Here is a 16627-nt window from a genome sequence, read left to right on the forward strand (position 1 = left end):
CCCCACCGGCAGAGCGGAGCCGGCGCCCGCCGCCGAGATGGACAGCAGCGTGGTCCTCGTCAGCGATTCTGACTCGGAGGGCGCCCGCTCGCCACCGCTCCAGCCCTGCCGCTCCCGCCACTCGCTGCCCGGCCCCGCCGTGAGTCCCGCGGCTCCCGCCGGGCACGGCGCCGCTGCCACACACAAGATGGCGGCGCTGCCATGGCGGGCAGGGACGGGAGGCGCGCACGGACAAGCAGCCTCGGGGGCAGTGGAGGGAGTGGGCCCGTGTTCCCCCGTCCCGTCCCAGCCGCGTCCTCAGGGAGCTCCCGCCCTCTTCCCAGCCGGGCTCGGGTCGCCGCAGGCACCGCCCGCCAGCAGAGCCCCGTTCCACAAACGCGCTCCCCGCAAGGGTCCCAGCCTCCTTGGCCATATACCCTTAGAAAGAGCCCGGTGCCTGCCATAGCGTGTCACGGTGCCCTCGCTGCACCCCGAGAAGGGTCCGGCCCTGCAGGGCTCAGCCCCCAGCGGGGTCCGGCCGCGGGATGCGGTGGGGCGGTTGCCGCCCCTGCTCCCCGTGCCGTTCCTCGGCCCTGTCCCCCTCCACCGGCGGGTGCGGGGCCGGTGAGGCCGTGTGGCGGCGGTTCCGGGCACGAGGCTCAGGCCCGGACGGGGAAACGGTCCGGCCCCGCACCGCTGTCCCGGGTCCTGAGGCGGTTGGAGCCCTGCACCTCCCTCCCTCTGCAGCTCCTCTCGCGGCCCGCAGCCCGCCGGGCTTTGCCCTCTCTTTGGGGAAGGTTTGAGTCGGGGGAGGAAAGTGGATTTAAAGTCTCTGCTAAACGTGTTCCCTGCTTTGAGGTGCCGAGGCAGATTTTTTTTTCGAACGAACGAACAGGCTCTGACCCCTCCTGGGCCTGCCAAAAGCTTGGGAAGTGCAGTGTGTGATCTGCTGCTGGTGCAAGCACAGCTGCCTCCCCCATCTGCCTCTCCTTCCCCTCGGACCCTGCATTGCCCAGCGAGGCCCAGATGGGAGTCCCCAAAGTGTCAGAGCTGCTGTAGCTCCAATTGGTGTCACAGATCAAAAGGCAGCTTTGTTTCCTGCCACTCCTGTCCTCCAGAGCAGGTGATGTGACACAGATGAGGTGGCAGGGTTTGGATCCTGTGCTGTTCCTGCCAGTGCCTGGGTACAGGAGGGCTCCCTGTGCTTCCATTGCCCTCCCTGGACATGCCAGCAGGACTGGGATTTCTGTGTGGGAAGGAGCTGAGCAGGCAGCCAGGTCTGCTCTGAGCCAAGGCATGAGGACATGAGCCCTGAGGGGAGTGGGGGAGGGCCTGGGTTGGGCTCAATCTCAGCTGTGCTGCCAGGGAAGGCTGATCCTAGAGCTCAGGGCCACAGGCCCCCTTGGACAGGCAGAAGGGTCTTTGCCCCTTTTGTAGGCTGGTGGCCTTTTTCCCTCTTGGACTGGGACTACAGTGCCCATAGCAGAGGCTCCTGGCAGGACAGGACATTGACACTGCTGCTCTGTCCCCACAGGAGATCATTGACCTGACCTGCGAGGATGCAAACTCAGACCCGACGCCGTCAAGCAGCCTCGCCGTCATCGACCTGACTGAGGACATGTGCAGCCTTCTCCAGTCCACCCTTGGTGCTGCTCAGAATTCCAGAAACGCTGCCCCAGCAGCACACATGTCCCATTCCCAACTCTGCTCTGCTGCAAAAAAAGAAACACAGGCACTGCCAGAGCCAAGCCCTACACCAGCATCATACAACACTTCTGAGAAGCTCAGTTCCACCATAGTCACAGCAGAAACCATGGAGAACTGCAGCTGCCTTTCTCCTGCCTCTAGGCACCACAGCTGGAGCCTGGAGCAGGATTACAGCACTACTGCCTTTAACAGCAGCTTGGACTCACAGTCAGACTCAGACTGCCAGTCTCCATCTCCCCCCAGCCTGGACAGCAACAGCAGCATGAGATCTGATAGCCCAGAGGAAGATCCTCCCCAGCCCTGCCCAGAAAGGAACCTCCCCCCAAGGCTGAGCCCTGCCCCAGTCATTCCTATAACGCCAGGAAAGGCCCAAAGGTCTTGGCCAGAGGCAAGTGACTTCCCACCACACCAACCAATCCAGCAAGCCACCCCAGCCAGGACTGATGCTGACAGCCAGGCCTTGCTGGATAAACTGCACAACTTCAGCAGGAGTGGAGTCCAGCACCTCTTCCTCCAAGGCATAGCACCCAACAGGGAAACACAGGTAAACAGGGTTTGGAGCAGCACCTGCTCCCCTTTGCCAGGCAGTTGGGGGCTCTGGTTATTGCAGTTCCCTTCACAGTGGGCCCCACATCACAGCTGGGTTCCTCTGTGTCCCGGGAACTTTCACCCATTGTCTTGCCTTGTACACAGCAGAAACCGGGGCTCATCCCCAGGGGGAAGCTGAGCATGGTGCACACCACCATGGAGGAGAGCAGCCTGGAGGGCACCTTGTATTTCCTGAACGAGTTTGTTTCCTGCCAGCACTGTCCCCCCAAAGAAATCATCTGCCACCTGATCAAACAGATGCTCTCAGACACCCACGAAGCGGAGATCCTCCATGACGTCTACACGCTGCTGATGAAGATCCAAATGTACGTGTTCCCCTTGTCCCGGGGCTGGCTAGGTGTTCCCAGGGGTCTGCCCAGCTTAAGGGTTATTCTGTGGGGCTCACCCACAGAACAGGGAATGATTTCCTCTATAACCCAGGATAATCCTCCTGCCAACACAGGTACACCCTGGGCTCTCTGAGGGTGGGTCACGGACAACTTGTGACACAAAGGAGCCCCTGAGGACAGAAGAGGGTTTTTGTCTTGCCCTGAAGCACAGGTCTCATTTTTCACTGCTGTGACATGGCAGAAGTGCCTTCCCTGGGCTGCAGCAGTGCCAGCAGTGGCTGGAGCAGCTCCCTGAGTTTCCTCAGGCTTCCCACAGAGAGGTACAATGTTTTATGAGGCCACAGACGTAGGAGTTCTGGTCATCTCCATGGAGCATAACCCCTGTCAGGTACTTCCAAAAAATTAATGTGTTATGGAGAGGAGAAGGGGTGAGAGCAAAGATGGAGAGAAGGCAGGGAAGGCACCTGAGCAGGCAGGGCTGGGAGTGGCTGGGGAAGGGCTAAGAGGCTGCTGTGCCTCCAAGCAGATGGTCAGGCAGTTCAGCACAAATGGACATGGCTGTCCTTGCAGGCTCCATCCAGCCAACATCACCACGGTGGGATGGGACTGGACACTGGTGAAATTCATCATGGAGCAGCAGGTACTTGGCACCTTGTGTGTCACATGGGGCAGGGATCATCCAGCACACGCTGCCTGAGGGTGAGTGTTCCTAAGTGCTTCCTGTGGCTGTGCTCTGCTGCAGAGCTAGCCAGTCCAACAGTGAGTGCCAGCTGGGAATCCCACATTTATCCACAGTGCTCCCTTAGCCCTCTGCACAGTTTTAGGCAGGTCATCCCACTGAAGAAGGCACAGATAAATTCTGGGTCACAGCACTAGTGCAATGCCCAGCAATGCCCCTCAGGGTCTTGCCTAAGCCAGGCAGCTCCTCCTACAACTACTCCTCAGTATGTACATCAGTACATTCCCAAGACAGCCAGCTTCCCTGGTGTTCCTAAGCCTGTGGTCCCACCAGACTCATGTGCTCTCCTTCTGCCTCCAGGAGAAGCCCCCTGGCTGGCTCCTCTTCCTGCAGTACGTGGTGCAGACCCTGGAGGATGACTTCCAGCACAATCTGAAGTCCTACCAGCTGCAGAAGTCAATTGCCAAGAAAGTGCTTTCATGTGACTTGTGCTTCAACAATGTCAAGTAAGGGACACCTACTCCTTGTTCTCTAACCAGAAGCTGAGAGGCAGGGGCTTAGGGAACACTTGTCAAGACTTCAGTCAGACTTTCAGACTTTTCCAAGAAGCAGACTTGGGAGACAAAGGGAAGCATATGGCCAGCTGTAGAGACTAGGAAAAGATTTACAAAAGCAAACCACCACGGATGATGCATGGCCTTTCCAGTCACAACAGAGTGGGCTTTTCCCAGGAATGAGGTCAGATTTGCATTGCTCAGGACAGGACTGAGAAGGAGGCAGTCCTTCCTGTAGGCAAGTGTAAAAATCAAGAGAGCTCCTTTATTGAGCTGTTCAACAGAGCTACTCCCTAACCAATCCAAGTGGGTGGAACATACTGTTCATTGTCAGGGCCTTTCCTCCAGCTCTAAGTGGATTTAGAGGTCAGAACACAGCAAAATTAGGCACATCCCCAATAAAATTCTTATTTCTGTTCCAGGGAAGTGGTCAATTGGCTGGTGGCAGCAGTTACAGGAGTTGGGTTCTCCCAGCCCCAGAAACAGCTACAAGAAGCCAGGGCTGAACACAGCTCATCTTCACCAAGGCTCGCCAGCACTGAGACAGAAGAGGCCCAGACAGCTTTCTTTGCCCAAAAGTAAGCTCCAGAATTCCAAACTCCCTGCTGGCATTATCATGGACCCAAGTCAGGCAGAAGCCAGAGTCACACTCTCACTCTAAGTTCAGGGAACCCAGGCTGTACCTGTGATCAGCTTTGCTGGTTCTTCTTTGGGTTAAAGACTTGGTGAGTAAAGGACTCTCACCTAGTAGGAAACTGGCTCAGTGTCATCCTCTTGCCTGTAGTGTAAGGCTGGAGCTTGTGGCCCGCAGCTCAGGCAGCCCATGCTGCTCCAACACTCGGGAGAGCCACCAAGACCTCCCTAGGGTCAATCTGGGGATGAGCTTTGCTTGCAGAAGCATCAATAGAAGCCACCAGGAGACACCGAACCCGGCCCACTGCATTCCTATACCCCTCACAGCACAAGGCTGAAGCAGGGGCCATCCCCAAGGCTTTGCTTGGCAAGCTGAGGGGCAGTCCCCCTGTGCTGACTGTCCCCTCTCACCCAGGATGATGCTCCTGCTCCAGCGGATGTTGGCCATGGCAGTGGAAGTGGACAGATCTCCCACCTGCAGCTCCCGTAAGATTGCAGACGACATTTTCCCCTTCATACTGAATATCCCCCTGAGGAGCCAAAGGTGAGACAAGCATGTGCAATGCAGCATTTGCCTGTGTGAACAATGGTCTTATTCCCAATTTACATCCAAGTCTGGATGCATCAAGGTCTACAGGGTACAGAAAGACAGGCCAGCCAGCAGGAGCTGGCTGTGTCTCCCATGGAGATGCAACATCACCAGCTGAGCAGATGATGTGTTGATGGAAACACACCCAGGTGGTGTGTTGCTGAGAACAGTCAATTCTCCCACTTGATAAAGTTGTGACCTTAAAACTGTAAAGAGGGTCTGAAAAGCAGTAATGTGCAGCACAGCCAAGCACTGGCAAAGACATCACTGATTCCCATGGGCAACCAGGTTGTCAGAAATATGATGCAGTTCCTGCAGCTTTGTCTTGACATCCTTTGTTTACTTCTTTAAGAAATGCAAATGGGAAGCCAAAGCACAAGGGAGTGAAGAGACCACTAAGCCCACAAGCATTTCAAACCCATCTTTCAATGCCCAGCAAGCAGCCCTTCACATCCTTTCAGCAGAACTCTGTGCACACACACCAGGTATAAAACAAGCCAAACTGACTCTAACCAAGCTGTTGCTTTGCCCAGGACAGATACAAATCCTTCTACCCCTGACCCCACATCACCCTTGCTTGGCTGGGCTCCCTGCAAGCCCGCAGGAATGAGCCTCTGCCACACAGGCTGCTGGGTAGGGTGAAGTGAAGCAGCTCAGTTTGCTTTAGAGACTGTACAGGTCACACCTGAGGATGAAAACAGGGCCACGGCCAAGCTGCATAACAAAAGTCTCTCACCACATCTGCTGGTCTTCCTTCCAGGGCATGGCTGGGTAGCCCCTGCAGTCACTCCACATCTGCACTAGTACAGCAGGAGCATGCTGGAACACTTGTCTCTGGTCAGGCTGTGCTGTCTCAACCAAAGCTCCTTTTGTGTTCTAGGGAAGCTTTATTAAACACCATGGAGAGCCAGCTCCTGCGCTGCAGACTGCTGGAGCTGCTATTCCAGCATAGTTGTGACATGCCCACAACCTCATCCATGTCTCTGGACAAGGTTCTGTATTTCCTGAGCCACTCCTCTGTGCTGCCACAATTCCAGGTATCTAGTCCAACACCTCTCCTTTGACTTGTTTTCCTCTGAGAAAACTTCTAACGACCAAATACTGTCTTCTGTCCTAGGATGAAACACCAACATGGCAAAGGTGGGATGAGATGCTGCAGTACTTGAGTTTGCTACTGCTGAGTTACCATAGTGTAAAACTGGGTAAGCAGTGCTTGTTCTGGCCCTAACAGTCTCATCAAGAGGCTGCAGTAGAAGAGCCAAATTCCCCTTCCTCCTCTTACCACTACTGGACTCATGGCCAGTGAATCTTAGACTGTACCTCCATCCATGATAGGAACTATTCCCAGCAGTCAAAGAAGTGATGTTGCATTAATCAGAGCACCCACCTTGCTTTGCCAGGTTTAGCCCCTGCAAAATAGCCTTCTTCCTAAAGGAAGGAAGCACTTCCCAGCACTGGGCAGTGGACAAGAGGGTGCTTTGTATACCCACTGTTGTCTAAGTTGCTGCACAGTGGGTAGAAGAATAGGGTGGTTTAGGAAGAAAAGCAGAAGGCAAAGGGATCATAGAATATCCCAGGTTGGAAGAGTGACACAAGAACCATTGAACTCCGCTTCTGGTCCTGCATAGACACCTCATAATCCCACCCTGTGCCTTTGAGAGTTGTCCACACACTCCTGGAGCTCTGGCAGCTTTGGAGCCATGGCCATTCCCTGGGCAGCCTGTTCAGTGCCCAACCACGCTGTGAGGGAAGATGTTTTTCCTAATAGTCAACCTAAATCTCCCTTGGCACATCTCCAGCCATTCCCTCAGGTCCTGTCACCGTCCTACAGAGCAGAGATGGGAGCTGCCCTGCCCTCCTGAGGAAGCTGTAGACCCCAGTGAGGTCTGATCTGTCTCCTCAAGGCTGAACACAGCAAGTGACCTAAGCCACTCCTCATGTGGCTTCCCCTCTAGACCCCTTCACCATCTCTGAAGCCCTTCTTTGGGCAAGGCAGGACACTTTCAGCACTTAAACTGTGTAGGGAGAACCATCCACAGCAGCCATGCAAACAGCAGCAATTCTGACCCCAGGAGAGTGGCAGAGTCACAAAACACTCTGTAAAACTCTGTATTTTGCCAGAAGTCTCTTCCAGCTTCAGGTGCTTTAGCCCAGAGTTACAGCTGTCATGAATGAATGCAGAGGAATCCACCATCATATATGCAAAGTCTCACTCTCCCTCAAGTCCTAGAGTGTTGTTGGGCTCTTTGGAGACTCCTTTGCAGCTGCCCATTTTGCCATTCACACAGAAGACAAGGATTACACAAGCCTTGCCCCTTCCCATTCCTGGGCTCTCTCTGCATTCCAACTGAGCTCCAGGAGGGGCCAGTTCCTTCTTCCCAAAGTCTTGTGCAGAACCATCAAGGATAACAAGAGGATCAATCCCGTTTCCAGCACTGCCTGTGGCACACTGGGGTCCGTCCCAGCAGCTCAGGCAGCCCTTTGGGTGTTGCCTCTCCCCACCAGCATTTCCTCTTGCAGAGCACCTGCGGACCTCTGTCAGTGACCGGATGAAACTGATTGCTCAGAAAACCAAGCCCAGGCTCCAGGACAGTGATGACATCAGCCAGCTGGACATTCAGCTGAAGATGAATGACTTCATCACCAGAATGCAGAAGACCTTGGGGGAGCCTTTTCCCCCACAAATCCAGGAGAAATTGTTCATGCTGCAGGAGTTGTTCTTCATTGTCACTGCTGCTTGATGGAGACAACCACTGCAGCAAGGGGGACAAAACTTTGTGTTCTAAATATAAACCCCCCATCTCATGCTGCAATCTCAGCATCATGGGGTTGATTTATACAGTTCTTTTGAAAGACTTTTGGTTTACATTGTCTCCAAATTTCCATTCAAGTTTGCCTTGTGCAGTTTTGCAAAGCACTTTGTACACTTTAAAAAAATGAGTTTTTTCATGTTTGCTAAGACACTTTTGTCTTGATGCCAGCACTGCCCAAAGGAAGTATTTGCCCCCACAAATCCAGGAGAAATTGTTCAAGCTGCAAGAGTTGTTCTTCACTGTCACTGCTGCCTGATGGAGACAACCACTGCAGCAAGGGGGGGACAAAGCTTTGTGTTCTCAATATAAAGCCCGCCCATCTCATACTGCAATCTCAGTATCATGGGGTTGGTTTATACAGTTCTTTTGAAAGATGTTTGGTTTACATTGTTTCAGAATTTCCGTTGGAGTTTACCTCATGCAATTTTACAAAGCACTTTGTACATTTAAAAAAATAAATTCTTTTCATGTTTGCTAAGAGTCTTTAGTCTTGGTGCCAGTGCTGCCCAAAGTCCAGAGCTCTGTCACAGATCACACCACAAGGCCATGCTTTACCCCAGCCTTCCCAGTCTGTGGGATTTACCTCTGTAATCAGAATCACAGCAGCAGCTTGTGCCTCATTACCTGAATCTGTTCCATGACTTTGAGCTCAGATTATACTCCAGGAGCACAGGGAGCACCAGCATTCAGAGCTCAGACTTCCCCAGCCCAGGTGAATCATCCTCCATCAGCAGCACTTTAAAGGGCAGCTCAAAACACTACAACAGCACAAAGCCACAACTTTCCAGAGGGGAACTGGACATCTCTTGGGAAACACCAGCCTGGTTCCTACTTTTTGCCCACTTCCACAGTACAGGTGGGAAACAGCACACAAAGCAACAAGAGACAAAATCTCAGGAACATGAATTTGGATTGCTCAAGAAAACAAAGATGTCGTGTTTAGTTTCATCTGCACAAGCCCTAAGACAGAACTGAGCCTGGCTGTAAATCCAATCTCCCTGTGAAAGGGGAGTTTGTGGGCAAATATTTCACTCTATAGTGAAGTGCTGCCAGAGCCTTATCCACCAGAACTTTGACCCCATGCTCACTGGACAGCCCCAAATTTCTCCCACATGCTCTGCCAGCACCAACACACACTGTGGACCTCCCTTCCACAAGGATTTTATTTTCCTGTAACAAACAAAACAAACATACACATTAGGAGACATGAATACAGTCAACAAATAAATTAATGTCAAATGAGAGCCTGATTGCCAAGGTGCGAATGAGTGGTGACAGAACTGCTGGTTTGGTGGGGGACTTTCACACAACACATCACTGGCAGTGCTGCTGAAGCTTGAGAGAAAGCAGTGCTACAAAATGTGCTGCTTCAGAGGAGCCAGCAGCCAGCCAAGGAAGCCAACCCTGTGTCACCCTCCAGGGAGAGTGTTTGGTTTAAGTGAGAAACCTGGAGCTCAACAGTTACCACCTGTCAAGTAACCTCTATTACAATGTCCTGGCAACAGAGAAGCTTCCACTTCCAGATGCCAGGCTGCTGCTGGCTGAGGGACTCTGCAACACCATTGTGATATCAAGTGGAGACCTGAGGAGACCCATTTGCCACAGCACAGGTGAGGATTCTCAGAGCAATACTGCCTACCATGGTTAAGGGATTAGATGGTAGGCAGGAATTCCTTCCACTTTTCTTGAAAGCTGGTGTTAGTTGTTCCCAGGAACTGGTTCAGACTAGATCAAGGATCACATCCAGCTGTACCTTAGCAGGGTTGTTCTGTCCTCAGTCCTTCCCCAGCCCTGCAGAACACACTTAATGATGATAAAACAAAACACCCTGTCTGAGAAGTGTTCCCAGTGTCTAATACATTCTACACAATTCTAGGGGAAAAAACCAAACCAACAAAAACAAATCAAGCAGCATCCAGAGTGCCAAAACACGTGCAAATCTGCTGTCTAGAACACAGGACAGTGCTGTTTTGCAGAACAAAGAGAGGAGGATTACTTGGTTCAAGCCACACCAGCTTTGATTACTTCCACCTTCTTGGAGGAATATGAAGAGTTGGAAGAAAAGGAATTCTTCCTCATTACTTCAAAGTTCCATTAGATTCTGCTCCCTGCCTTTCCAATGAGGGCATCTTAGAATGTTCACTAGTCCCTGTTCCCTTTAAAAAAACATTCCAAGAACAAAAAACATGGTCACACTGGACAGTGAGGGAGTGCCACATTTATACTGACCTACCACATACCCCATCTTCCTTCTGGCAGTTAATGGTCCAGTTTTCAGTCCTTGCTTGTTCATATTGTTTTCTGCTTGATCTCTTGACAGAACCAGTCCCCCTGTGGGTCCTTGGGCACTGAGCAGGACCAGACAATCAGATTCCAGAGATATAAGCCAGGTGCTCACACACCACATGGAATCCTGTCCAAAAAAAAACATGGCTCAGGGTTTCACTGTGGTGTGGTGTACTGGGAAGCACATCCAGAGCAGCCTGGCAGCCCAGGCCAGTGCAGTACAAGCAGACAGGATGGTTTCATTGCTTTAGGACAGTGCAGGAGTTTTTCCAAGACTGGCTTTAGCAGGACAATCATGACGGTTTCTTTTTCTGAGATGAAGAGCTGGAAAAGGAGACTTTCCTACTTTACTGCAGCACACAGGACAGGGAAGCAGAGCCTAAGACACCCTGTAGCCTGCTAAAGACACTGGAAGCTTTCCTCTAGAACCCAGTGGGAGTGAGCACATTCAGATCCCGAGGTTTGATATTGTGGGAACGTGGAGATTGTTTCCTCCCATCTGTGCCTGGAATGTCCATTTTGGGTGGCTTGAAGGTGACTGGATCCTCTGTCATCCTTGTAGCCTGAGCACGCATCAGCTCCATTGGGGATGGCTTCTGGGCACCCTTATAGGACTGAATGGTAAATCCTCCTGATGAAAAAAAAAAACCAGGAAAACCAGTCAAATCCTCTTCCTACTGCTGCCAGGAGTGAGCAGTGTCACTGACACTCAGCACCACAGCCAACCTATGCCAATTCCAGCATATCCTGTGAAGCCTATTTCACATCAGGGGTGAGCACTTCCAGCCATATCAGAGAAAGAGTAAAAAGCTGTCACCTTCACACCCTGCCCCTCCCACTGCAGCTCACTGCAAGTTATTTCTACTTCCAGATCCTTGGCACAAGTTTTACCCAACTGTTTTATATTTAGGCACAGAAATTATATGACTAACACACATTTCCAAGGTGGTCCTGGAGAGTAACAAGGCAAGCAGGATAAGACTCCAGAAAGAGCCAGCAAAGTCTATTGTGTGACAGTTCCTACCTTGGCAAGGCAGATTTTCAAGAACATACCTGCATCACTGGCTGATTTCTGGACAGCTCTGGGTCCAAAAAAGCTCCATCTTTCAGATGACAATCTGTCCCCACCACCTTCCATAGCAAAGTCTGAGCCAGTGATAGAAGTAGAAGATCCCTGACTAAACCAACCCCTAAGGAAAAAAATATTTGGGATGTTTAAAACATGAGAATAAATACTTCAAGTGACCCCACTATACCAGAACTTTTCATGTAGTTAAAAGGGGCAATTTAAGAAATCTTAATAGGCTTGTTACAACCCAGGAAAAGCTATGCATGCTCAAGTTCCACAGGCTTCCAGCATTTGGATCTACCCAACACAAATCCTCACCAGGCTCTAAATTTCACCCTGTGCAGTCCCTCACAAGATAGGAAAGTTATTATTTGCAGCTCCCACCCCAGCAGCCTGTAGGAAACCAAAGGAGGCAGAGTACCTGTTTCTATGCCTGGGGGAGGAGTGGGGGGTGCTGCTGGGAGTGGACTGAGCAGAAGAATTCTGTTTGTCATCTTTTGTTGTCTCTCCATTCTGCATTTTTAGGTTCTGTCAGGACAGGCAAGAGAAACAGAAGCAACACAGCTTAAATACTGGACATAAAGAACAACACCCAAATTTTTTTACCAAAACCAGACAATTGTTTCCATCACAGGTGATAAAGAATAAGTATCACCAAACCTAAAGTTGTATCCAGTATTACAATACCTGTGTACATCCCCTTAAGTTTCTCTTCACGTCAAATATTAGCATTTTTAAAGTTCACTTTAGGCTACAGAAAGGAGCACCAGCACTCATAGGGAGGTTGTGGATGCAGCACAGCTCACTTCAGCTACCTGGTAACTGCTCTGTGCCACAGCATCCATTTGTTTCCAGCACTTATCAAAGCAACAAAGCTTTCAGTCCCACCAGTTCTCTAAGGGTGAGACCAGCTCTCACAGAAGGTACAAGATCAAGAATACCAGACCCTGTGAAGCAATTAGTGTACATCAGGATGGAAACACTGTCCTGGAACAGAGATGAACCTGGGCACAAAATAAACAGGAACTGGGTGTAGGCAAACCATGTTATTTACAAGCTGGACAGTACAAACTGAACTTTGAAGAAGTCATTTGAAGGGCAGTTACAGTTCAAACACAAAACACACAGGGTACCTTGTAATGTTTCCTGTGGCTATTCAAGCCACACTAATGCAATTCATCGACGCAGTTACTGAAACTTTGGCCTCGTGGGAGGACACTGCAAGAGTTGACTATTAAACTCCAACTGCAAAATTTTTTTAAGAGCTCAACAATCCACAGTAACAGCTTCATCCAAGACTTTTGTTTTCAGTAAGACACATCAGGTCACTTCCACATTGGAAATGTACAGTTTACAAGTTCTCTTTGGACACATAGTTGCAGAATTCAACTGCAGGGCACCATTCAAAAGTACAGCAAGAAATTAGAAATTGTGTAGGGTTGTCCCCACTTGGAAAGACAACTGTCATAGTCTGATATGACAGTAAAATGTGACAGATTTGAGGAAAAAAAAAAAGCTGTTTCAAAACTACAAAAGCTAATGTTAACTTTCAAACAAAAGTGGGTAAACTTTACTACACAATGAGGTAAAAGCCTTCAGAGGAAGCAGCTTAAGGAAAGTTTTAGCAACATGCTCCAAAAGTTATGTCACCAGGTAAATGTTAAACCAGACCCATCCTACATAGAGAAATGCAATGGAAAACAAGCCTTACGTGGACTGCCTCAGCCACTCGGTGGTACTTGGTCTCCTCAGTGGTGAGGCCTTTGTGGGGTGTGTAGCCAGCTTCCCTCAGCCCTGCCTGCTGCTCAAAGCGCTGGATGCTCTCCTGAGTTTGCTCTGGAACACACAAGAGCACAAGTTCATACAGAAATGCCACCACAAGCAGTTCTGGCAACTGAATGCAAACCCCTTTTTTCATCCTTCACACATTGTAACAAGCTAAGGCAGAAAGATGTAGCTGGTGAGATATTCTGACATGACAACCACCCTGAGACACAGGGCTAAGTGAGATGAGCAGTGATTTGTCTCAAATCAGACATACCACAAATGCAACACCTGTAATTAATCCCATCTCACCCCTGACACTGCATCACTCCTACTCACAACTTCATAAATCCAGGAGAACCCAGTAAGTTGGACACTTTAAGTGGCCCATTGCATTCAAGGGAGCCTTGCAGGTCATGTTTTAAAGACTCCCAGTGACTTTAGATCAGGTGAAATAAGCTATTTCAGACAGACATAGAGCCAGCATCTAATACACTGATATCAGCTTCAGTTCTGAAAAACATAAGCACTTCCTGCAAACCCCAGCATAAGATGTTCATTCCCTGGTGGAATGAGGAGAAAAATCAAAAGGAACCAGAGCACAAAAAGGTAAGTGGAAAAGCCCACTGTCTTCTTTAAAACAGGTAACAATCCCTGTTTTTGTAGCTGCTGAGAGAAGAGGCAGCATGGACAGATTAACACAGAAATAATTCCTCTTATTGCAAAAGGGCACATCATCTCTGCAAACATAACTGACCCAATTTTATTTTAAAGCATCATGATTTATGTTTAGAAGTGTTGCAGTTAGCAAGGCAGCTGCTGCTATTAACAACATCAATGCCAGCAAGTGTTCCATTAGCACAGTGTGTCAGCTCCCCTCACTACTTGGGTTAATGGTAGAGCTCTGCCTGTCATTCAGAAATAGCAAGTTAATAATCAAACAGAGCAGCAGCAGCCTCTGCACTCCACCAACAAGGACTGCAGTGTCCTGTCAGCAAACAACAAACTCTGCACTCCTACCCCACCCCTGGAAACACAGAAGCACCACATGTGGCCTATTCCCCAGTTCCTTGCTTCCTTCTAGAAACATCCTCTGAAAAAAACAAACTCACACAGCACCAGAGCAGAGTCAGTCTGAACCTAAGAGTTGTCCAGGAATTACTCTGAGGCATCACCAAGCTGGAGCCCCCTCAGTGCCCAACCCACACATGACAGAGAGAGAGGTGAGTTCTTACTTGTGATAAGGGAGTTCATGATGATGTGAGTGGCCTTGGCCTTCACCACAGGCACCTTGTTCACACTTTCAGTGGATGATGAAGGAGTTATGACAGGCTTCATGTTGGCATCCCCTTCCTCATCCTGTGGGGAAGCAGCAGGGGACAATTTGAGATGGGGAAGCATCTCAGCACCTAACTGTAACTACACAAGTGAGACAAGACCATGCTGCTCTGGCCTTCATCTCATGGGAGAAATCCCTAGGCTGTGCACACTGCAGCAGGAATGGTCAGAACCTTAGAATTCATGGCAAGGAACAAGTGACTTGCATCCAACATCTGAGCACCTACCAGGCTCAGAACAAACAAGTTGTTAGTCCAAGTACAACAAGGCCAACAGGAAAGAAACGAGAACACCTGTTCTCCTAAATGCAATCTGGATTTCAAGGTCAGCTGGGTAAAAGCACCAAGAGCACCTTCCACAGGCAGCTCAAGCACCAGCTGTTCACAGAATGGCAGTCACAGAGCAGAGCCTGGAGTGAACAATTTGTTTTCCCACCTCATTCCTTACATGTTTCTTACTCAGTGTGCCCAGTGGTCATAGTTTGACCACTGACCACTGAACCCCAGCAAAGAGACAGAAAAGAAATGCTAGAAAACAAAGTATCCTGTGAAACACTGACTTCCTCCACCCAACACAAGAGTTCCCTATGGGAGAGTTTACTTTTTGTACCAAACCACAACTTTTGGTTGTCTCCCACAAGAGATTTAAAAACCAAAGAGGTATACAGTAGAGGTTAAGACCAAAGGGATACAGAATTAAGTTCTTCCATCCAACAACATTTAGCTTATTTTCAAACTTAGAAAACAGCCTCTGAATTTAAAAGGGCTGGTTCTGCACTCAAAGCATAGAATCCCAGAATGGTTTGGGCTGGAAGGGATCTTAAATATCATCCAGTTCCAACCCCCTGCCATGGTAGGGGAACACTTTCCACTACAGCAGCTTGTTCAGAGCTCCCACCAACTTGAACACTTCAAGGGATGGGGCAACCACAGTTTCTCTGTATAAACTGTGCCAGTGCCTCACCACCCTTACGGTAAAGGATTTACATCCAACCTAAACCAGCCTCATGCTCTAGCTTAATCACACCTGGTCGCTGGGGGTCTTTTAACCACAAACAGGGAGGAGACACTCAGCACACGTTTGTCCCATCCACACCTCCCTGTGCCCAGAGCAAAGCCAGGCAGCAGCGCCGGGCTCTGTCCCCAGCCCCTCCCGAGGGTTCTGCTGCGAGGCAGGGGGGCAGCGCCAGCCGGGCAGAAGGGGTGTAAGGACGGGGGGATGCCCGGAGACGGGTGCCAGAGCTGCGGGGCACGCAAGGACACGCCGGGATCAGCCAGGGCCGTACCTTCGAGAGCTCCTGGTACTTGCGCTCGGGGATGACCGGCTGCTTCCACAGCACGCTGGCGCACAGATCGGCGGGCGGCGGCGTCATGGGCGCCGTGTCCTCCAGGGCATCATCGTAGCTGAAGGCGCGGCGTGGAACGCCGAGGGGCAACGACATCCTGCCCGAGCGGGCCCCGCCGCCCGGCTCCAGCGCTGCGGAGAGAGCGCAGCGCTCAGCGCCGCCGGGCCCGACCGAGGCCGGCGCGGAGCGGGTGGGGAACCTTACCGGGAGCGTCGGGCTTCCCAGAGCTCATGGCGGGGGGGCTCAGCGGGGCGCGGCGAGGAGCAGCAGGGCCAGGGCCGGAGCGGCCATAGCGGAACGGCCGCAAGTCCCCTCAGCCGGCGGCTGCTTGCGCCTGCGGGGGTGCTCTTATAGGGGCGCGGTCTCGCGAGATGCGGTCGTTCCGCGCGGGGCACGCTGGGAGGTGTAGTTCGGGCGGGGAAGGCGGGGCTTGCCGGAGAGGCGGGGCCGGGCCGGGTCCCCAGCGCGGCCACGGCCCCGGTGGCGGGGCTGGCGTTGGGACCGTGTCCTGCCCACGTGTCCCGCCCTCCTGCAGACAGGAGGTTGCTGGGTCAGCCCACAGGGTGCTAGGTCCTGGAAAACCAATCCTGAAAGCTGGCAAGCCCATCAGGAACAGGACTACGTGGCAGACAGTCTCACTGTGACACCTTTTCTACAGCTGCTCCTTCTTCTGTCAATTAAAGGGTGACCTCTCTGCTGCCCTCCAGTTCCTCAGCAGGAAAGGGACCCCAGCCTGCTCTCCCAAGCTGCAGGCACAGGGAAAAGCCATAGCACACAGTCCTGCTCCAACTTACACTGCCTACGGGACAATCAGCCAAAGTCCGAGTGCTGCCCAAACCCAGCCCTGTCACTGCAGGGGGGGGACTGGTGCCCAAGGCCACCAACACACAGGCGGGCACCAGGAGCTCTCCAAAGCAGGACTGCACCAAGCCA

General features: G+C 51.4%; 2 protein-coding genes across 2 annotated transcripts; one reads left to right on the plus strand and one right to left on the minus strand.

Moving 5' to 3' along the window:
* Positions 1-37: 37 nt before the first annotated feature.
* SIMC1 (SUMO interacting motifs containing 1) lies at positions 38-8911 on the plus strand (the record flags this gene model as incomplete). The annotated part of the gene is made up of 11 exons (XM_084215818.1): positions 38-259; positions 446-592; positions 1514-2230; positions 2380-2600; positions 3195-3264; positions 3664-3809; positions 4280-4435; positions 4906-5034; positions 5960-6116; positions 6197-6281; positions 7600-8911. The coding sequence occupies 11 exons, from the start codon at positions 38-40 to the stop codon at positions 7818-7820; spliced, it is 2271 nt and encodes a 756-aa protein (XP_084071944.1). The 3' UTR covers positions 7821-8911.
* Positions 8912-9108: 197 nt separating this feature from the next.
* KIAA1191 lies at positions 9109-16029 on the minus strand. The gene is made up of 7 exons (XM_084216151.1): positions 15899-16029; positions 15635-15825; positions 14247-14370; positions 12959-13083; positions 11669-11775; positions 11232-11368; positions 9109-10809 (listed from the first exon to the last, which is right to left on the minus strand). The coding sequence occupies exons 1-7, from the start codon at positions 15924-15926 to the stop codon at positions 10601-10603; spliced, it is 921 nt and encodes a 306-aa protein (XP_084072277.1). The 5' UTR covers positions 15927-16029; the 3' UTR covers positions 9109-10600.
* Positions 16030-16627: the final 598 nt, after the last annotated feature.

Source organism: Fringilla coelebs (genome assembly GCF_963513975.1).
Source record: "Fringilla coelebs genome assembly, chromosome: 15".
NCBI classification, from domain to species: Eukaryota; Metazoa; Chordata; class Aves; order Passeriformes; family Fringillidae; genus Fringilla; species Fringilla coelebs.